General features: G+C 40.0%; 1 protein-coding gene across 4 annotated transcripts in view; it reads right to left on the bottom strand.

The window, feature by feature from the left end:
• The window catches only part of celf5a (cugbp, Elav-like family member 5a), a 173623-nt gene that overhangs the window by 6444 nt on the left and 143294 nt on the right, over positions 1-23885 (bottom strand). Inside the window, exons 6-10 of one of the 4 annotated variants that reach the window (XM_057325900.1) lie at positions 16808-16954; positions 10167-10332; positions 2096-2308; positions 1714-1806; positions 534-677 (exon numbers count right to left, since the gene is read on the bottom strand). In XM_057325900.1, coding sequence (XP_057181883.1) covers positions 534-677; positions 1714-1806; positions 2096-2308; positions 10167-10332; positions 16808-16954 — 763 coding nt within the window. Of the gene's footprint in view, positions 1-533; positions 678-1713; positions 1807-2095; positions 2309-10166; positions 10333-16807; positions 16982-23885 lie in introns of all 4 variants that reach the window. The other 3 variants (XM_057325898.1, XM_057325901.1, XM_057325899.1) reach the window with 3 other exon arrangements.

The raw sequence follows: 23885 nt of genomic DNA, 5'->3' as shown, positions 1-23885 counted from the left end.
TGTATCTGTGTGGAGGTGACGTGGGGAGAAACCACTACGCCGCTTAATAGAGAATCTATGTATGTCAGTGCTCACAGCCGAGTCCCACAGGTCCATCCCTTCCCCTGACCTCAGCGCAGATTAATTACTTCAGCGGGCGTCTGTTAGCCAGACCTGACATTATGCAGTAAATGCATAGTGTATGAGTCAATAGTGCAAATAGGTCCTACTTCACAAATTTATATCTTATTAAGTTCCCTCAGGAGACAGGAGCTGCTATTAATTGTGGCTTGGGAAATGTCTCCCCCTGGAGCGAGAACAGATGTTGATCCATAATGGGCCTTTTTGCTTCACTTAAGGCTTCGGGTTCGGACTCGGGGGCTTTTAAAAGTGCTCGGGTTTGTGGCTTGACACTCAATACAGCACGGGGAATCTGAATGGACCTTGTGTTGGAAGAATGGATGTAGACTGGATGCTTTGGAATTGGCCGCGTTATTAATCGTCATAATTTTTTTGTCTTTTACATGTGATCCATAACGGAAGTGCAGCCTTACCGAAACATTTGCTCTGGTTGGTGGCTCTGTCCATGAAAACCTTGGAGGAGATGACTGTACCAAATGGAAGAAACATCTGCATGAGCTCATTATCGCCAAATTCCTGCGGTAGATGGTAAATGAAGAGGTTGCAGCCCTCTGGTCCTGAAACACAACGTAAACGATGATGTTACTCACTATAGATTCATTATTAAAGACTTTTGACTTTGAAAGACAAAACAGACACATAAACACCAACGAATAAAACAACCTTCAAGCATTTCTAAATACAGTGCTTGCAATGTTGATAGATTTTCATTTGATCATAATATTAAAGGTGAAGTGTGTTATTTGTGTTATTCCTGCGGTACTTTTCATTAAAAGCCATTTGAAATTTTATTTTGAATGTAAAAATTTAAATATTTCGTTGTGCATTAAATACTTTGTTTTGTTTGTTTTAGACTTGCCCGGCACAGCAACGCAAGTTCAACCAATGGCATAAGTTTGGCGTGGGACTTTCTGTTTGTCCAACCAATGGTAGACTGGGTGGAGTCATTATTATGATAAAAAAAACTTTATTTATTTATTTATTTGTTAAATATGTGTAAATTCATATAGACACAGCAAAATCGCCAGTGTTAAAAAAGGTCAAATTAACACTCTCATAGTGTGGATTATATATACACTGTGAGAGTTAATTTGACATTTTTAACACTGGCGATTTTGCTGTGTACAGTTTATATACTGCATATATATATATATTTATTTAACCATTGCATGATTATTCCCCTGTGCTTTAATTGCTCTTAATGCATGAAAAACAAGATTTGAACTTTTCTTACACATTTTTTTCACATATTTTCCACATGCAACGGCTTGTCACTGGTTGAAAGTGTGACCTACTACTGTCATATGTAATCAAAACCCAAGCAACAAATGTCTTTTTTAAACAGCCGATATGTAAAATTTAATGTTTTAAAAATACTTTATAAAAATGTAATATTCTATAAAAGTATTTTATAAAGTATCCATATAGTATTTAGTATTTTACTTAGTATTAATAAAGTATTTAGTATATTTTAAACAAGCTGTATTGAGGATTTTGTCATTTCTATAGCAATAACATATTACATCCATTCCTTCTCATAAACGTAGCCTTGATTTTAATGAAACCAAATAAAAAAACAAAAACATCTCTCACCCTCACCTTCTCTCTGCTGCTGCTGTTGGATGACTTGCTGTGGTTGTGGCAAACTGTGGCCAATAGGGGTCAGTGTGGTCGCTGGGTAGATGGCTGTAGGTACAAAGAGAAATCTGTGTGAGCGGACAGGCTGGATTTATGTGGTACAGCATTGAACAAGGCTACTCGACTCATTACAGACACAACACTTCCCAGCGAAAAAAATCAACAAACTGACGCGTTATTGGTCAAAGTCAACCATCCGTTTTTAGTAAACGGCACATTCCAGAAAAATCAAACATTCTGTAAAATATGGTCCAGGGTTGTGCAAATGCATATTTTTATATTGTATATTTTAATAATCGTTTATCCATTTCTTATGAATTTGCTAACATTTGTTAACCTGTATATTGTTGCACTCCGGTAAAGGCCTGTTGTAGGGTGTCTGCAGCCGTGGGGCTTTGGGTGGAGTAAGGGGCCAGGCCGTTGGTGTAAACGGCCTCTACTGCAGGGTGTCCGTTGGGCTGGTGAGGAATACTGGTAAAGCCATTGACGATTGGAGTGACGATGCTGGGGACCGCTGATGTGGTGATGTTGGCAGGAGGTGAGCTGAGACCTGCACACAAACACAGACAGCACATCATACATTAATACCATCTTTAAAAAAATCTTTATAAAGTCTACAATTTCATAGACCAGATTTGATTCTAATCTCATAATTTGTTCATCTTTAAAGAGTTATTTTAAAATGACAGGTCAACAGGTATGCTTTTGGTTCTCACACTGCTTGACGTGCTGAAAATCCGTTCCCATTGGAAACCATCTCAATCTGTACCCGTGAACAATGCTGGACAGAGGATGGTTGTCATGGAAACCCCCAGCATGCCTCAATTACAATCCAGTGAAAAAGACCCTTTAGAAGACTCCTTATAGGAATATGACCGAGCGGATAGATTCAAAGCATTCGACCGACCGGCTTCGCTTACAGCATGACAAAATGTGAACCGGGTTAATGTTGACTAAAGGTTCCCAATACTGTATTCAAGCCGCCCACCGCTGCAACCTGGGGGAATTCAGGTGGGCCGAAGGGAGCCGTTTAGTCTCGTTTGTGCTAGTTCACGTTCCTAAGCTTTTTCGCGATTGTTTGCTTCCCACACGCCACATTGATAAATTAGATGGCGCCTCCGCTCTATTCTTCCCGGCGCTCAGGAGACTGGGCGCGTTCGGGGATGTCCGACAGGAGCCTGAGCCGAACCGACCACACGTGCGCGCCGGGCCGCAGCTGCGTGCTGTTGTAATGTTGTGAATCTATCATCGTGATGTGTTGGTTGGAAAAGCCGAATGCTGACGGTGGATTCAGCCCGCCGGAAGGTTAGAAGGGCTTGAAAACTCAGATCATGTTCTGGTTGAGAAATATGGAGATTTTCGAAGGCATGAAAAGAGAGATGATACAGCAAGACAAATGATATATGAAACAATAGAGCCTTACAGTTCTAAAGTTAAGCCTAAAAAAGGCACGAATAAAGATTTATAAACAAAAATGATCCTCACAGTGTAGTGCTTAAAGGGATAGTTCACCCAAAAATGAAAATTCTGTCATCGTTTATTCACCCACTTGTCATATCAAACCTGAAGGCGTATGCTTGGATGTCTTAAATTTGTTTTCTAAATAAAAAATACAATTACGCAAACATATTTTTATAATTAAAATAAGCAAACATTCGTTTCTTTCATTACCAAACTAACATTTTATCAAAATGTAAAATGTTTTTAAAATAGATGACAGAATAATGAAGAAAAGCAGCCAATAATAGCTGGAAACTATTTCAGTTTTAAAAGCACTTTAAGGTGAGACCTCAAGAAGTTGGCTAATAAAAAGGCCAATCCAAACGATAACTACACTCAAGATGCTAAAATACATGTTTGAGACATTTTTCATGACATAATTCTAAACACGACATTTTTCAGCGCTGTCGGGTGATAATCTAACATCCCTGTAAAACTTTGCTGTAGTTTTGCAGCAGGTTTGCCAGTAACTTACTGTAAGTTTAATTTAATATAGTTCTAATATTTTCTTTAATAAAACAAGACTTAATATCCTTGGTCACTTTTCTTGTTATGTAAATGTATCGTAATTTAAAGAAGTTTTTAATATTTTCACTAGAAAACAAAACAAAAACGCTTAGGAAGAATGTCGTTTTTTGCAGTGTTGCTGTGCTAATGCCAGTAATGAGACCAGTCTCTTCTTTTTCATTTCGAATCTCAAAAGTCAAAGGGTTTTAATTTTGATTAAAGTAAAGTTGAACTCAAATTAAAAACAGTACTAATAAGAAAATATTAAGTAGTAATCAAATCTACAGTAAGTTACTCGCAAATCTGCTGCAAAACTACAGCAAAGTTTTACAGTGATCTCTATTATTTATTATTTAATCTTTTTTACAATTCATTATATTTGTCACCATTCTGTTTGTCTGTGGGTTTTGAAAATATTTAACTGATAAAAACTGTCCTTGTCAACAGTTACAATACATCTTTTTTATGTCCTAAAAAGTAGCTGCTTTGGAGATTATTCTTTAATGTTATGTAGAATAATTATTGATATGCGAATAAGTGAGCCTAAACCTTTGAACGCTAGTGTAAGTAATAATTAGATCATTTTATGTTAATATTTGGTATTAAATTAACTTTATGTACAAATATAACCATGGAAGTCATGCCACTCAGCGGACACCATTTCAACAGCACCATTTCAGTCACAAAAAGACAAAGTCCATCCACTTGAATGAGGGCAAGTGTGGCAAAAATCCCAATTAAATGGCATATTTCCAACCTACAACTAAACCTGATATCAACTGTAGCATAACTTTTGTTTCCTAAGATTAAATTAGGCTAAAAAATACCTTTTTCAAGGTCGCTTCAGCTACTGTGCCAAGGTTGGGAAGGGCCTCACGAGCTGTCTTTATCGATTGACGATTGGCTCTTTTTACTGGAAGGCGGGACTTCTTTTGCTAGAGCGGCCATATTAAGCGTTGCATTTCCCCATTCCAAGTAATAGCAGTGCTAATGTGCACAACGTTTTTGAGGGACAAACATTAACATTTTCTTCATCAGGTTATGGTTAGACAAATTTGCATTAACATAAAAACAAAGATACATGTGATACTTCACAGTGTAAACTGTTTTTCTCTAGTCGCTCGTACTGGCATATGGCACCTAATTCACAGGTCAAGAGATTCAATAGACAATTCTTAGTGTAGATCCGAAGTACACACTTCATCAACCTTCCCTTTGTGGTTGCGTTTGGTCCATATAACAGTAATTTGTTCCAGACGGAGTCGATTTTGGCATCCAATTCAAAAGTCCAGAATAAATCCATCTGTTAATAAACAAATATTTGATCTGCCACCCCTGTTAGTATGTTGAGCGCTGTGAGATGTACACTACCGTGCAAACGCTGTTATTTCATGTTAGGGAAGGGTAATTGCATTTACATTACTGCAATCTGCCCTCATGCGTCTTGCTGATTTGCACCCGATGGTGACTAAAGTGAGGAACGGCTTACCATATGTACCAAAAGGATTTATTATGCAAATTATACACAGGAACAGTGGAACCGTATTGGTTAGGCGTAGTCAAACCAATCACAACAGCTGACTACCATCACATCCATATTTTGTTTTAAACGTATGGTTATTTACGCCTGAATCTATAAAGAGGTTGGCTACGTTGTAATGCAATGTAAATAGATTCTGTCAGGTTTAGAAATCCTGTTCAAATACACGGGCCATCTGATGTCTCCACTCTTGACCGCCGTCCATAAATACATAAAAAAATGAAACACTTGTCAACGCAATTAAATATCAACTATTTTTCTGATAAGTGTCCTGGCAACAAGTTTGGCAGGAAAATATTTGCAACTTGAAATTCTCAGCACGCCGAGGTCACTCAACACGGTCACTGCCCACTGACAACATTACTGATGCTTAGATCAAATATTAATAAACGTGTTTCATATATATTTTTTATAAAAATAATAGAAGAAATATACATCTCATCCTCATATGCTACGTACAAGAAAGGTTTTCCTATAACATTAATAAAATAAGCCAACCTTGACAGTCATGCATTGCTATTTTCGCTCAAATTCATCCCACAACAAAACACCCGTCATGACTTTTATAACCAGTAGTTTCCTCAAAAAAACGTTTACGTGAGAGACAAAAGCATCATAAATATCAATGCTCGGGTATCTTCGGCTTAAAAGCCACCGGCACGCAATCGTAAATTTCTAGGCGACGCAACTTCGCGCATCTGCTCGCCGTGAAATGTTTTTGTACGAGCGCGATCTCTATTCCGCGGCCCTGCGAGACAAAGTAGAAAGTCAATGGGTTTTATGCCCCTGAAGGTGAACTCAACCGTTCCCATCATGTTCCGAGTCTCTCGGATGGCTCGCAAATACCGCACCTGACACCTCATTAACTTCGTCCTGGGCTTTAAACACAACAGAAACATCCGGCATACGCTTAACCAAAGAGCAGCCTCTCATCTGTCTGCGACACGTCGGAGACAGCGGGACGGAGGCTTCGTGAAACCCATCAAGCCCGCCCCGGCGCATACGAACTTTAGGGCAGAGACAAATAGCGGGAGCAGCCTAGCTGCACTGTTTTGAGCCATTTAATCCCGGGTGCTGACAATTATGCTGTCGACTTTGAGCTCTTTGTAGCTCGAGAGCTTGCACCTGCTGAACATTTCTCAGATAAAAAGAAACAAAAAGGGAGAAAAACATCCCCATGCATCACGGTACCGATACATCCTCTAATAGAGGGCGCCATCTGGCTGAGTGTGTACGCACCATCGCGCTTAAATGCTTTACATCTGTTAATAGAGCGAGCGCGCCGTTGTTGTCGGCGAGCGCGTTTAACCTCTCTGCTGCACTCGTAAACGTTGCGTGCACGGTTGGACGTCGTGACGTACCTTTGGACAATGACGTCGAGGTTTATTCAGAATGGATAATGGAGCTGTAATGCAACATGCGAATACCTCGATTCATTTCAACGTAGCATATATTTGGCTTTGACCGCACCCTTATACCGCGATATTAGCGCGGTGTATTATTGTAAAAGTTTTGGCATTAAGTCCAAATTGTTATTTTATTATTTCCAGCACTATGGACGTGACATTAACAGTTAATACATGAAATAAAACTCTCAATTCTATCACTTTTTACTGCAAATGTTACGGTTTACCCATAGTTAGGCTACTCCAATAAAATCATGGTCAGTTTGTGGTTAAATTAAACAAAAGTTACTATAAAGTTTTCACCTTAAAGGGATACTTCACCCAAAAATGAACTCCCTTAGATTGTTCCAAACCTGTATACATTTCTATTGTTTTGCTGAACACACAGGAAGAAATTTGGAAGAATGTCCCACCATTTACTGCCATAGTAGGGAAAATAAATACTATGGGAGTCAATGGGGGATGAGATTTGACAATCTTCCTGTGTGTTCAGCAGAACAAAGACATTTATACAGGTTTGGAACAATCTGAGGGCGAGTACACGATGACAGAATGGCATTTTGGGGTGAAGAAAGCTACTTCTACCTTATCCGACCCGTGCTAGTGTATTTTAATGTATTCAGGTTATGTCAGTCAAACAAAATATTATCACCTTGAATAAAACCTGTTAATTTAACACATGAAGCACATTTTAGGTAAACCGAGACACATGACTTACAGTGCATAATGTTGTCTTTGATGTTCTTAAATGTATTCATAGTGGTCCGCATCGCAATAATGTGCTCCAGATTTTGTAATCCAATTGAGCAAATCCTTTATCTTTAATTTAGTCTATAAGATTCTGAGCATACTTGTTATTTTGTGCTAATGTTATTTCTAACACCGACGTTTTTCCGCTCTGGTAATATTCTGCACTTGTGCATTAAATAAAAGATGGAGTTCACAAAACAGTTTCGAATTATATAACAGCTGTTCGGGCTTTCAATTGTGGACATGCCAGATGTCTTCAGATTGCAGAATTCCCAACAAACCACTTCATGATGGAAGAATGTAAAGCAGGTCTTTTTTGCATCACGGTGGATCAATTGTTCAGCCAATTTTAAAGCCTGATGACTTTGGCATCCTAAACATTTGCTCTGTTTATTGAAACAGAAATTCAAAGCTCTCAAGACAGCACGGAGTATTTCTCCAGTCCAAATATCTAACGGGATTTGTGGCGGTGTGGTTTATGTTTCCACAATACTTTATACACAAGTCACACACGATGTGTGTGTGTGTTGATGCCTGTACGGCAGATGTATTGAATAAACCAGAGGTGCTGGGCCTGCCAGGGAAATGCAAATGAATGAATGAATGAACGAGGGAAAGAAGAGAAACGTATGAATATCTTATTTATTGTAGTCCTTGGAATATTTTTAACGCCAGCTCTGCTATCTCGCTTAGGATTAATAATGCAACAGATTCCAATAGGTTCAATAATGGAAGGCAATCAGTGGAGCAGAGCTCGCACACACACACACACACACACACACACACACACACACACACACACACACAGCGAGCGTGTCCAATGCGCATATTCAGCACATCTTGCATCCACAGGAGATCTGCACAGCTCCGGCAGTCTCTTTCAATTAAGTCAGTGTAAGAGAAACCAATTCAATCCAGCAGCTGCATTGCATGTTAATATGACACTGATCCCAGTCAAAGAGGATAAAATCCAAACACGAGAACACAGTTGTTTTACACAGAGCTGGAGCATTTTGCAAAGGTGAAAGAATTAAATAACAACAATGGTTTGACTATAGTAACCTTAGGTTTGGTCAGTTCACCAAAAACATGGTTACTACACTTTTACGATAGTAAAACCATGGTTAAGTTTCTTAAGGGATGGCTTCATGGACATCTGCTATAATAATACAGTTTTTTTATTTTTGGATATGGTACCACGGTAAACTCCTGGTTTAGGTTTCTTTTAGAATACAGATGCACTGTTGCCATTGTGAGAAAGTTTAAGATTGTTAAAGGGATAGTTCACTCAAAAATCTTTCATCACTTACTCACCCTCTTGTCATTTTAAACCTGACTTTCTTTCTTCTGAAGAACACAAAAGAAGAGATTTTGATGAATATACAACATTGACCCCCAATAACATCCATCGGACAAAAAAACACTGAGACATTTATCAAAATATCTTTCTTTTGTGCTCCTTTTAAATAACATAAGGATGAATACACAATGCAAGAATTTTAGAGTCAACTATCCCTTTAATCCACAAACACACACTTTCAGTCATAGATGTCACAAGCGATGCACAACATAAAAATTGCATGTTTTGCATTGCGCGCGTCCTGACAAAATATTTGACAAACCGCCCTGTCTGTCTAACTTAATATTTGAAGTAGCAAGTAAGTACATTTGCACGTAATGCCACACATGGATACCCTCAGCCTTGAAGAGCGGCCTGTCTTGACAGCTCGGGCACTTTAATTGGACGAGGCTTTTACAAGATCCGATGGCAGCTTGTAAAAGATAGAAGCGTATTAAACCTACATGCGATGCCAGTGGGAGTACCTTGCTTTGCCAGCGCCTCGGGTAATGAAACTTCCGCCGCTGTTTTGATTTTACTTTGCATAAAAACCTAAGCGTTTAGTCATTCCACGGCCGGTCAATTAGCCGAACTAATAATGTGTTTTGAAATTGGTCAGCCAGTTAGCTGCGAGCTACTCGTAATTCGCCAAACCGTGCGCTTTGCCGGGAATGACAAATGATATTGTCCGGTGTCGCGGTGTATGGTGTAAATTGGTACAGCAGTGCTGTTGACAAAAGAAGAATGAGCTTTGTTAAAGCCGGGCATATATCACAGGGTGGCATGTTTTCGTAAGGGATTGGAAAAGTGCAATAGTGCCGCATATGCAAATTAGGAAAGGTAGCCATTATCCAATAAGATCTGTTTGTTTAGATTGCGTGATAACCGGCGTTTGGAATGACAATGGGAACGGCTGTGTGTCCTTATTATTAAAGCACTCCGCTTTGAGGGGACGACTGCGAGGGATAATCCGCAATTCTTCATTTGGTATGCGTGCCAATTTGGAAACGTCAGCATTGGTGCTTTCGTAAATAATAATAATGCAATGTAAGAGACCGGTCTGTTCAAAAGCAAGGGAAGTAATTGCCTCATGTCATTCCAACCTGTACGACTTTCTTTCTTCGGAAGAACACGAAAGAAGATATTTTAAAGAATGTTGGTAACCAAACAACACTGACCCCCATTGACGTCCATAGTGTGGACACAAAACCACCGAGACATTTCTCAAAATATCTTCTTTTGTGTTCCACAGAAGAAAGAAAATTAGAAAAGGCTACAGGTGGTCAGTCATTGTGGCATCAGACACAAACACCTTGTTAACCAGACGCCCAACCCATAAAAAAAGAAACAATGCAGTATTACTCACCCAGTGACTGATGAAACTCACCCGACACCGGGGTCATGGGGGTGGGTGGGAGGCTGTTGATGTTGAGCGCCCCCATCTGGTGTATCTGGGTGGTGGGAAAGGCCACGCTGGGTGCCAGGTAGCCTCCGTGACTGGCGGCCATTAGGGCTGCTTGCTGCTGCATCAGCTGGAAAACAGAAGGAAAAGAAAGAAAAGTTACTAGATGCATGCAGAATACATGGGGGCAAGATGGATAGGCGGCGCTTCCCAGAGTAGACGAGAAAGTAGAGCGGAAAAAGAGAAACAAATGTGTCAACCTACCTTTAGTGAAAGCGTCCATCTTTGTAGTCAGAGGGCTTTCACAAGCGCCCTCGAAATATTTCAATAGCTATCGGTCTAGCTCATTCTAACCGATGGATTGACCCACGTATTAGTTCTTAAAGGGATAGTTCACACAAAAATACAAGTTCTGTCTTCATTTATACAGCCTAATGTAATTCAAAAACCTGTATGACATTCTTTCTTCTGTAGAACACAAAAGAAGATATTTTGAGAAATGTCTCAGTGGTTTTGTGTCCATACAATGGAAGTCAATTGGGTCCAGTGTTGTTTGGTTACCAAACATTTTTCAAAATATCTTTTGTATTCTGCAAAAGAAAGTCATATAGATTTGGAATGACATAATGTTGAGTAAATGATGATATAACTTTTATTTCACTATCCCTTTAAGGGACCCCAGAGTTGAGAGGGTGGTTTTTCAAATTTTAAAGGAACAGTTAATCCAAAAATGACTACTCTGAACTCTATCATGATTCAGTCACCCTAATGTCATTTCAAACCTGTATGGCTTTCTTTTATTCTGTGAAACACAAAAGGTATATTTCTCAAGAATATGTTAGCTGCTATTGAAAGATAATGAAAGTGAATGGGGACTGGGACTGTCAAGCTCTAAAATGACAAAAAGCACCATAAATGTATCATAATATGGCCCACGTGACTATAATAGAGCACTATAAGTCATATGGACCACTTGTTTGATAGCTTTCTGGTGCTTTTTTTATCATTTATCAGCTCGACAGCCCCAGTCCCCATTCACTTTCATTGTATGGCAAAACAGTGGCCCGGATACAGTGACACAAAGATGCAGGTTTGGAATGACATGAAGAGAAAAAAATGACAGAATTCATTTTTGTACTTTAAAGTGATTCTTAATAGGTTCGACAGAAAACCAGTTTTTTCACCATTTACACTTTGACAGCTGTCATGGCATAAGCGTTTCTTTGAATTTGTCAGGGTTGCATTAAAACAGACATACTTAGATGTATTCTAAATGATTATTTGATCCTGAACCACTTTACTTGTGCTTTATAATATCTACACGGGAACGGGAAATGTGTCTGTACGTCAAGTCTATTCTAATAACATCACCGCGCTTATCCATAGACCTGTGTCAGAGTAGATGCCATATTTCATTTAACACCAGTGGAAATGAGACCGAGATAGACATCCGCTGCATTCAATATGTTGAACTGTCTTAAAGTCGATGTGAAATCAAAACTGACCCAGTTTAATTTCTTAACACATGTTCCAGATCTAATTATAGCCTGACATCACTTTGGCTACACGGAGTGGGAAAATAATGTTAACAAATAGACAAATAGGGATTATGTTATGCGCCTAAAATGGTGCACTGATATACAGTATATATTCATATTTATAAAATTTGTGATATTTATACCGTGATGAAAAATATCATGAAATATTTGTTAACACTCAATGGCATTAAAATAAAGTTCAGCACTGTTTAAAGTTGAAGTGCATCATTTTTGCACTGCAACCTAATTCATTACTGTTTTCAAACAGGTTTCCTAAATACTCCCGTCTTCCGTTGTTTAGACAAACAGACAATGTTTTACACCTCTCGAAAACATCAACCTACCAATGGCTCACCTACAGTTGTCTCTGCATATTAAGCCAGGAAATGTTAATCTACCGTAACAACAAAAAACAACACACTTCAGCTTTAACAACCGAACAATAGGTACATTTGCGCAAGGGTTTAATGCGTTTGGCAAGGGTGGGACGTGATGGTCTGGCCTCTTCTTGGCGTAATAGCAATGCTACGGTAATCAGACGCTTTTGTGCCCATTTCTCGACCTCCCCTTTCAAGCTGAATGGGGCAGTACAGTTAAGCCGACCGGCTCTAGCCGGGTGACAGTTTGCTAATGCCTTTTAAAAGCCAAAGGGACAGGCTCCGGGCACAGCGCGGCGCGGTGAGTTGAAGACTTCCATATTGTAATTTCCCTCCATGAACAGCTCGGATAATGTCGCCTTTCATGGCTGCCACCAGATTGCCTCGGATAACGACGTGGCATTCAGTTCTGCTCTTTAGGAATTAAAACAGAAAATTGGAGGCCCAAGCATGTAATTATGTTGGGGAGAAGTGAGCAACATCAATTTGTTCTTGGGGGGAGGAGGGGTGAGAGAGGAGAGGGCGGAATAAAGAAGGGGGAAAACAAGGTCCTTCGGCTGTCGGTGCCTGGACGAGACTGTAAAAAAATAATCTCTTGTGCCGCGTTCTTATTATTGGACGGGTCACCCAGGGTCTGTTCTTTTTTTTCAGCGGAACAAAAAAGGGACTCTTTTTGAGGCTGAAAAAAACACAAACAATGCTCTTAAAGGGATAGTTCACCCCTCCAAAAATTCTGTCATCATTTACACGACCTCAAACCTGTATGTCTTTCTTACTTCTGAAAAATACAAAAGATATTTTGAAGAATGTTACTAACCAAACAACGGCGGTACCCATTTACTTATATTATATGGACACAATACCAATGCAAGTCAATGGGTACCGCTGTTAGTTCGGTCAACAACTTATCTTCTTTTGTGTTCTACAGAAGAAAAAACACAAGACAGTTTAGGGAGCCAATAGCGACCGAACGATTGCTTTACGTTCCGCTTCCCCGCTGCGGGACCAACACTTTACCCAGCGTCATGAATAGACACCAAGCATTCAAGCCCAGGCAAAAGCAACCAAATTGCCTTCAGTAGAGTTCTCATAGGGGTCACGACCTCTTCTTCCTTCGGAATGGAAAACAAAAAAAACAGAAGCAGCTCCTGGAAGATGTTGCCCGGGCGACGGCATTCGTTCAGTGTCAGGCATGTGGGTTTTTTATGGCTTGCCGATGGCATTAGTCTCCCTCGGTGCCACCAGGCAATCACCTCTTTATCACTTGGCAATTATCTACCCAGGGCTGTTCTGTGTCTCTGCCCACCTCTGCCTGCATCACACATGACCCCTTGCATTCAGCCTGGCCCAGCTGCAGCGCCGGGAGAATGGCGGAATGGGCTGAGGAGATATTTATAGAGAGGGGAGAAATGGACTGAGCGGAGCGCGAGGACCTCGGTTATTAAGGTCTCCGGCTCTGAAGATTGCCTGCAACGGCTTTCTCGGCTGTGTGCCGGAGACACGTCTTCGGGACAAAGCTTAGAGACGGTGCAAACATAGCGTGGGTTGTGCTGGAGTATGTTTTAGGCCAGAAAATACTTTAAGCTGTGTGCTAAGGTGCATCTTTGGGACTAAGCTCAGGGATGGGGCAAATATAGTTTCGGTTGTACTGGATGTATCTTTCTGTGTATTTTTGACATAGACAAAAATGTGCTTCATGATGCTATAAAATAACTCATTTTGGATAAATTGTAACATTAGGGGCCTTAAACATTCCAAGAACTTTCCTATCGAAGTACTGTTTTATTGTCTTATTTTTCTTTAGTAGAAACATTATAGAAGATGAAGAGAAACCAGAAGTGTCCATTTGCTCTCCACTAAATATCATTGTTGTCTATGATAAAGAACTGAAATATTTAGAGCTGTGACTAGATGTTATACATTTACACCAATAATGAATGAATAAACAAAATAAAATAAAATAAATACAAATATTAAAAGTCTACCAAGTCAATCTTAATGTCTACACTCCACATATGTTGATGATTCAAACAAAAGTTTGCTTCAAACAATACATTTAAACCATAAAACATTCATGATTTCAAACATTTAAAGAGCCTTTAAAGGGACAGTTCACCCAAAAATGAAAATTCTGTCACCATTTACTCACCCTCAATTTCTGTTTTGTTCAACACAAAGGAAGATATTTGGAAGAATGCCAGTAACCAAACAGATCCCATCCCCCATTTACTGCCATAGTTGGGAAAATAAATACTATGGGAGTCAATGGGGGATGAAATCTGTTTGGTTACTGACATTCTTCAAAATATCTTTCTTTGTGTTCAGCAGAACACAGACATTTGTACAGGTTTGGAACTATCTGAGGGTAAGTGTAAATGATGACAGAATTTTCATTTTTGCTGAACTGTCCCTTTAAATGGCTGACAGTGTTATATTTCCCAACAACAGGGGGCAATATAGGTCAATGGTACAGCACGTACACCCCCTGACACCCCACCTCAAAATACCCAGCCAAACATTCTCCTCATTAATGTTGGCTTCAGAACCTTCTGAAGTGCTTTCAAGTCATTTGTGCATCATATTAATCTAACGTGCCGTCTCTGATGATTGGCGTGAAGTAAAAGAGATCTTGCTGGCTTTCCATCAACAGCCGGGCTTTTATTCATCATGCCCCCAAAAAAAGCAGAAAATGAAGATGGCTTCGCTCAGAAAAGATCAAACACGACATAGCCAGGGAAAAAAGAACAGATAAAAGATGTTCGGCTTGTATTGACAAGATGCGTCTGAAAGAAAATGAATGTTTCTCGCTTTCATCATGTGTTGTGTCAACCCCCCCTCCACTCCAGAGTCAAGTACGGGGCCATATCTGATATTTTGAACATCTTCATGTGCCATTGAATGCGAAGATGTTTGTCAGATTTAGGAGTTAGATGTACCTTCTTAAAAAAACGCATCTGTCTTTTGGCACGATGTTGTCAAAGCTATTACCCCTCCAATTTGCGCTCGCATGCGCCCCCCTCCTCTGCTCCGACTAAAATCCAATTTACTGGCTGTCAGCTGAACCCAGTAATCCTCAGCACAGCTGTGTTTGTGGAGAAGCCTCTTAATTTGCTCATCCTCCACATTTCTAAATGTACCATTGCCATATCTGAGCCTGAATGTTTAGCTTATGTGGCTTTGTTGCCTGGCTTGTTATGAAGGAGGTGTGAATGCTTTCCGAGGTTGAACACTTTCGGCTTCCACTCAGGTACAGAAATGACTGAAACTCGTATTAATCTGCTATTTCACAAAGAGCTGATTGTGGAGATGACAAAAGGCCAGCAACAGTAAAAAAAATGTCATACTTGCGCACTCACTACTGCAATGCAATTTTTTGTCTGGTTGCCAGGTTGCTATGCGGTTGCTAGGGTGCTGTAAATGTTTTTAGCACATTGTTACAGTATGTAACTTAATGTACAATGAAAATCAATTTGCCTTGAAAATGATCCTAGCGTTAGCAATACTCTGTATCGTTATATGTGTGGTGTGGACTTTAAATAAAAAAAATTGTTAAAAACTTTTCCTTCATATATACAGCCCTAAAGTCTTTAAGACGTTATAAACTTCTTTACTGTCTGCCCGGCATCATTTCAACCAGATCTCGCACGAATTCATAACTATTTTACGAAGTGGCTACTTCACAAGAATTCGTACGATGCGAATCGTACAAAAATGTAAGATTATGAGAAAAAGCACTATTGAAGCCCCTCCCCTAACCCTAACCACCACTGGCACGAAAGCAAATCGTACTAAAACGAATACAAATTCATATGAATTAGCTACCTTGTAAAATAGTTACGAATTCCTGTGAGACTGCGTATCGTTTATATCATCAGAATAAATTAAGATGCAGTCCCAGCCTTACAAGTGACCAACAGTATTAGCTTTATTAACTATTACTAGTTCTGAAATTCAACCTTTCTAAGTGCTTTATAAAGATGCATCTAGCCAATTGTTTCATTTAATGAAAAAGTTAAAATAAGACAGATATAAAAGTATAAAAACGTCCCAAACTTTGCACGTGTTGTCAAGGCAGAGGCTGTGGCGTGTGTGGGTTGCGGATCGAGCTGGAACAGTGAATTATAAAGACAGTGTCAGAACCACCAAGCAGCAGGCTGAAGCGTCTCTGACACGGGAGATAAAAGTTCCTGCCAACCTGTGGAAGCTACAGTAACCACCCTGCCCGGGCTCCCACACGCCACGCTCGGACCATTTGCATTTCCCGTGGACGGTCCGCATCTCATGAATGATAATGAGAAAGTTTTTCCCATACAGTCCTGGCAGTTACTGTGGGTTTGTTTGTCGGTGCATGTCTGTGATATGAAAATGAGTGTGAATGATAAGCCACCAGAGCCCCGGGTTGACAATTAAAACTAGCATTTATGATCAAAAATGTCTATTAGTGCATGAATAAATGTATATCTATTTCATATGGAACCAGGGATATAGTGTGAATTTTGATGTCCTTTCAAATAGAATAAAAAATAGACAGTGTGGTTACCCATAGCATAGTTTTCGGCATATTTTGTCATCCCAGGATGATTGTATGCCACAGACGCCCGTGTGCACACGAGGAAGGGGGGGCGCGCGTGGGCACAGATGAGATCATCAAAACTTGCCGGGCACAGAGGGCCGTAGGGAGAGTACTCACCGCGTGTGCGTAGGTGCTGTATGTGCTGAAGGGCAGGGCGATGGCAGGATTGAAGATGCCGAACTGGCCGACCATCTGCTGCATGCGGCGGATGGTGCGCTCCTTGTCCGTGTCTGCAAACTTGACCACCAGGCTGGACGAGGCACCCTGGGGGAGGAGAGAATCGGAGCCAGTCTGAGGAGAGAGGGCAGGCCACGTTTAACCTCCCGCTTTGCAAACGGGACATTCGCACCAAACCAAATAAATAAAACTTCAAGTGTAGGTACAGGTCTTCTACACGGCTGTGAAACGGCATGGACATGCAATAGAATTCAGAGCAGAATAACATGTCCCTCGTATAAGAGATCAATTCTTCTTCTTCCGATGAAAAAAATCTCGAAACAGTTATTACATGATTACGTGAATTTATGTAATGGGTGCCTTTTTATCATCTTAAAATAGTTTTCCCAATCACAGCTTAATATGAATTGACACTGTAGCCATTTGTAGAAATGTATCCAAAATATGTCAAAATTAGGGTGCAAAACACTTTATGTTGATTTTTAAAACAATGCTGTTTGGTTTCATCATCCCGACCAGCCAGACACAACAACAACAACCAATTCGCCTAACTAAAGGTTTGATTTTGGGGCGGAGCTATGTTTTATTGTTATTTAAAAGCTATTATTTTAAAAACACATAAAACAAATAATAAATAAAAAGTACATAAATAATAATAATCATAACAAGAATGCTTTATTATTATTGAACATAATACAATATTTAATTTTTACAATAATATTTTCATTTTCACCATTTAAAAACTGCTGATTTAAAAAAAGTTACTATATGAATGAAATATGTATACTTGTACATAGTATAACTAAACTGCGTTTTCAATAAGCAGAGGCCGGTTAGATGCATCCCTTTGTAACGTATCAATAGAACAGCGGACAGAAGTATTTTATAATTCACCAAATCTCTGCTTTATAGCTTACTGCCCACCAAAATCCAAAGACAATGTTTCATGTTTATACAATCCTTCCCTTTTCCCCCAAGAAAAACGTATCACAGTATGTCATCTTTGTTATATCGGTAGATTGACACAATCCTTTGCAGCATGACGTGGCCCTCAGGCACTCTGTTTTACAAATCCATTTCAGATTTGTTACTTAATACGCTATCATATTGCTCCTGAAAGATCAAACGGATCAGGAGAAGAACGTGGGTGTGTTTCCAGATTGACAAGGCCACCGACGATCGAGTTCTGACCTTGGAGAAGTGCGGCTTTAGCTTGTTCTCTCCCGTACCGCGGTAATGAAACACCTGCCGCAAGAGCCGCGCTCACATTCATTATGAATCTCCCGATGACTCCATGCAACACTTGACCTTTATCAGACTACAACATCCCCTGTTCTCGCGCCGCTGTCCGGAGGAAGAAACCTGCAGAATCGATTTTGCCGAAAAGGCCGAAATATGACTGTGATCTGACGGTGGAGAAAGGTTGTGCATCAGGTAAGATAAGAGGCTGAATTTGACGGTAAAAAGTCGATAAGCGGTCACAATCGTGGGGGGGTATCAGCTGAGGGCACAAGCCATGCAATGAATGGGGGGCTTGTTCTAAGTAATACTTTTGACTGATGCCCGTGTCTGACAAAAATCAAATGAACATTTCAGGATGGAGCTGTTAGAGTGTCAAGCGATGGCATGTTGGCATAAAAACCAAGTCGTAGTTTAATAGCTGAATTTCAGTATCAAATACTGTTAATATAAAGCAATACATTTAAAGTGCATTATTCATGCAGAAATCATTCAATACATTTTTATTTATATTATACTATCAATTATGATATGATTACATCATTTGCAATGAATCATGGGAAACAGATATCTTCCCCTCAAAAGTGTTGTACCGTTAAGGACCTTTAAATGCCGATTAAGCAAACTGGAAAAATACTCAAAACGATGGCTGCTAAAAAGTGGACGCCCACTCTTGCGCTCTCTGTTGTCTTCCCAGAATGCTTTGAAAATCAGTCACTACGAGGGCCAAGCACAAGGCAATAACGTTGCACATCTAAGCTTAACAACGTTGGCTCCGAACACACAGCTCCACTCCTGTGGGCGTTTGTAGTTTGCCAGAAACGCAGTGAAAGATAATCGCTTGGGAAGATACATGTAGATTTGATTTTCGATTTTGCTCGGTTTGAACTTTCACGCCCTCAGCCTTCCCAAAACTGTTTTATTGTATTGTTTCCTTCACTGGTTAGTAAGTATATCAATGCCAGGGACACTGTCAATGTATTCAGCCACTGCTCATTAGACATGCTGGATGACTAAACCGAAAGGACCTTTGCTGGATACGGGTCAGGAATCGTACCACGCGGCTTCGCCAAGACTTCACAAACTCGGAGTGCAAGAGGCTGAAATCTCCAACAAAAAGGCTTATCTTGTATCCCTTCAGGTTTTTATCACCAAAGCAGTTTAAGTGATTTCTGGCTATAACCTCGAGGGAGTTTTAGGTATTTTTCTAACCGGTGAGATGTTTTAAAAGTTTGGCACTTGGACCTGCAGCAGTTTTTCGATTGATAAACTTCTTGAGCTAGTGGAATTAAGTTGTTGGTGGATTCTAACACTCAGGGATGAAGTCAACACACAGCTGTCGGGTTTTGTGGGCAATATTAGTTCGACTTCATTTTACTTCAACCCACATATAAAAAACTATTTCGCTAGTAACTGGAAATTTATGTTTCTAACAGAGATGGCGACAGAGGCAAAAGTTAAAGACTGACACTCTTAAATCACCTTGAGCTATTAATAAAAAAACAAATGATAATGTGCATCACAAAAGCCATTGAGCAAAGCCTGATCAAAAAGTAAATTCACAATCCGTGTTTCTGCAGCTACAAGTCAAAATTTCGAAATCTGTTGTTTTCCGATTGACCAAAATCTGGTGTTTGTCCAATCCGTTCTGGGCTGTTTGTTTGCTGTAAGACATTCCATGAATATCAGGGCCGAGGGCTTGTTGGTCCAGCAAGATATAGGCTGTGTGTTTGTACGAAAAAGTGATAGAGAGAGAGAGGTAGAGAGAGTGGTGCTTGATCTGTGAAGTAAAACTCTCATTAAATTTTAAGCCGCCGAGCACCCGCTGGAATTCCCACAGGCCCAGGGCCCAGCGAAATGGATTCGGAAGAGAGAGAGGGAGTAAAACTGTGGGAATAAAATGTGCAGTGAAAAGAGGAAAAACAGGGCCTGAAATCAAAGCGAGGTTCCATCTTTATGAGAAGCTGGGATGCAGGGGGTGCTGTTCCGGTTCTCGAGGTTTCGGTGTGGACGTGGGTCGTAAACGACACTAACTAAGCCATATATCTGATATTACTTTAACTACACACATCTGTCTTTGGGCATTAAGTCTGAATAAGGTAATAAGAATGGATTATTCTGCACTACCCTCTGATGTAAGAAAACCTGCACTGCATGCTGATAAAGATTTACACCTGATTTTCAATTTCAAGTTTGTGTACATTTGAAACTTAAAAGTGTATTTTGCACGAACCAACTTTTACATCGTTTTAAAAAATATGAAAATGTACTACTAAATATACTATATTACTAAAAATATATATAATCAAATATAGTGTTGACTATCTGTTCACTGTTGCCAAGCAACATGACAACCTGATGCCTTGATACAAAATGTGCAATCCAATTAAAGTTAAACACAACTACGATTTTTTTTAGGTGTAAAAAATATGATGTTAATAAATATAGTAATACTGAATGGTAACAGAGTTGACTATCTGTTTACTGTTGCCAAGCAACATGACAACCTGATGCCTCGATACAAAATGTGCAATCCAATCAAAGTTAAACACTACTAAACTTTTACTTTATATTTAAATGTGTAAAAATGTAATATAAAATATAAAAAATGTAAACTGCTAGCTTGACATAATGGGGCTCAAGCACAAACTCTCTGACATGTTGTGTAGGCCATTGATTGTGTAGTCAACATTTGCTATTTTGGATTTTTCTCATATAGTAGAAGTTTTCTCATCCAGCCAGTCATGAGGAAATGAAAATACAGCTGAACACATTTCCATTCAACCATAGACATTGGCAATCGGTCGGAGGCGCAAACTCTCCTAAACCAAGATTGCAATATCAGATAGCTGCCACAGTTTCATTTTCCTATATTTGTTGAAATACGGCCAATCCCTGGCGTATACACTCAGGTGGAAATGAGACCAAAACGGGGGGCTAGAGTTCCTTGACCCCCCCAACCTTCTCCGGGCGTAATTTTGTCCCTGGTCTTCCGTTCTACAAGGCCTTCCTGAAGCTCGGCAATTTGCTTTACCACACGCGGGTGTAAATATTTAATTGCGCCATGTCCGGAGCACGGAGGGTGGGGGTGCGGGGGCTCAAGGGGCAGGCGTGCGTGGAATACAGAGTGTATGTCCAACGCCTGCCTCAAACCCTCTCTGTCTCACATACTGTACGCACACACACACGAGAAGACATATTTGCATATTTGGATTGATTGCTTGGTCCGAACGCGGGTTCCATTGTGCCCTGCCCCCTGCTGGTCTCTTTGGGCATTATACTTTTAAAGGGACTCATCAATGGAGTGTGAAATCATCTTAAAGGTATAGTGCACCCAAAAATAAAAAAATCTGTCATCATTTATTCATCCTAATGTCATTCAAAACCTGTACACTGTATAACTCCTTCACAACAACACAAAAGAAGATATTTTGAGAAATGTCTCAGGGGTTTTGTTTTCGTTACAATGGAAGTCAATGGGGTCCGATATTGTTTGGTTACCAACGTTCTTCAAAATATCTTCTTCTGCAGAAGAAAGAAAGTCATACAGGTTTGAAATGAGGGTGAATAAATGAGGAAAGAAATGATTATAGTATATATACATTCATGCATACACACGCCACATTCAATCACAGAACATGCAAATGCATTCAGGCCGGGCTTCCAGAGCTGAATAATTAGATCTGTGCATGTGGTTCTGACCTCTGCTCATGGCTGTGCGAGCGAGCAAAAGCGAGAGAGAAAGTGACAAAAACAGAGGCAGAAATGTTGAAAGGGGACTACGCGTGCATGCATGTGCATGAAAATAATGCACAGAGAGTGCGATTGTGACGTGCCGGGGGATACGAGTTCAATATAAGATGGAACGGACTTTAAGAGTCAAGCATTTCTGCAATAAGGCCAATTTCAGCGCTGCCCACGAGCACTTTATTAAGAGGCTACTTTATGCATGCATATTTAAAACGAATTAGCTTTCGTTTCTTGACCGGACATTGGTGTTGTAATAACTACAGTAAGAGCTGCAGTGTGAAGGAAAAATGAGGGCTGGAGAGCCTGGTGGGTGTTTTTGTTAAAGGTGAAGTGAGTAAAATTCTGAAATACTTTATTATATCCTAGTTTCACGGAAATGGAAGTAAAATATTTGTGGGTTGTTTCTCTTCAGAAAAACATTATCGCTATGAAGCTTTCAAAACATTTCTGTTCTCAGCCAAAACAGCAAAACTGGCTCAACCAATGGTGTGACTTTTGGGCGGGACCACCCATCTGGCTGACCAACTGGCAAATGCGAGATAAACGCATTTGCGGAAAACACACAGCATCTTTTTAAGCATCATAAAAAACAAGACTAAAGGCAATTTTGCTTCTCGAGAAAATGTAACATGATTTAACATGTTTTGGACATCTGAACTGGAAAATAAGACAAAAACACTAAATAAGAAATTCATTTTTTTACAGCGCATCAATCTGTTCTGATTAAGGATGCTCGTAGCGTGGACAGTCGAATCATTTTACACGGAACTATTTCTGCGTCCCAATTTGCCTACTTATTCTATGCCTTATAAGTATGTACTGTTTTTGTTATGAGTAAGTGTATACGTTTTAGTGTGATAGTTTAAGATGGATAGTATGCAAATCGGAATGCAGGGTCTGGAGCGTTCGTTCGTACGCTTAAAACACTCTGTTAGCGCAATAACTGCATGTTTCATGTCATTCTGGCTGCTGGGTGGTTTTGTTAAGTTTGCAAAGTTCCGCTGGGCTTCATCTGAAGGGTGCACAGATGGATGAGTGCTTTATCAAGCCCTGCCTCGAGAAGAACTCCATTATCTCAGCTAAACATCTCACTTTGGCACCCGGGAGCCTGGCGAGTCTTGACCCCTCCCCCTCCAACTTCAGACTCGAGAGAATGGAGCCCGGCGAGGTTTTCCATAATCAATTTACCTTCCGAGATGACTATAAACCTTTTCCATTCCTGCCCCGTGAGCTTCCTGCTCGCTTTCCCCTCTCTTTTTATTTCTCTATCTTGCTCACCATCCCGCTCGCTCTCTTTTTTCTGTCCTCCACTCCCACCCTTAGTACATGCCAATGAATAATTCACCAGTCAATGTGGTGAAAGGTGAGGTAAACAAGTCTATTGCCTAATGTCCCGGGAGGATGAACGGAGGAGAGAGACGGGAGAGAGAGAAAAGGATGTCTGAGTGTGTGTGTGAGGAATTTTTGGGCTGTGGTTTACATTTCAATGTCCCTGAATCATTTGCACCACGGTTGACCCCATAGGTTATACTGAGAGCAAAATCACTCCGTAGATCTATCTCTATTTTAAATGGACAGTTCACCCAGAAAAAAAAGTTCTTATACTCTATATAGTTTTTTCTTCTGTGAAACAAAATAAGTTTTAAAGATTGTTTTATTCCATACAATGAAAGTGGATGGGGACTGGAGCTTCCGAGCTTCAAAAATGCACTACAAAAGCAACGTGAACTTTACTTTAGGTCTCCTAAAGTGAAATGCAAATTTTACATTAGAAACAGACTGAACTCAACCATTTATTCTGAAAAAAAAACTCTTTCCTTAAAAATCGTGCAGTCACCATTCACTTTCAATGCATTTAGGAGAAGCTTGGACATTCAGTAATAAATTACTCTTAGTCTTATACAGTACTGTAGGTTTTAAGAGGCACAAGAATGAGTCAATTATGACCGATTTTTTAACTCTGGGCGAACTATTCCTTGAATCTAACTGTGTTTTCAGAAATAAAAAGTGCATAATAAAAATGCATTTT

This window comes from Triplophysa rosa, linkage group LG25 (genome assembly GCF_024868665.1).
Source record: "Triplophysa rosa linkage group LG25, Trosa_1v2, whole genome shotgun sequence".
NCBI lineage: Eukaryota > Metazoa > Chordata > Actinopteri > Cypriniformes > Nemacheilidae > Triplophysa > Triplophysa rosa.
Note: the sequence above shows the minus strand (reverse complement) of the source record. Positions and strands in the feature narration are given on the sequence as shown.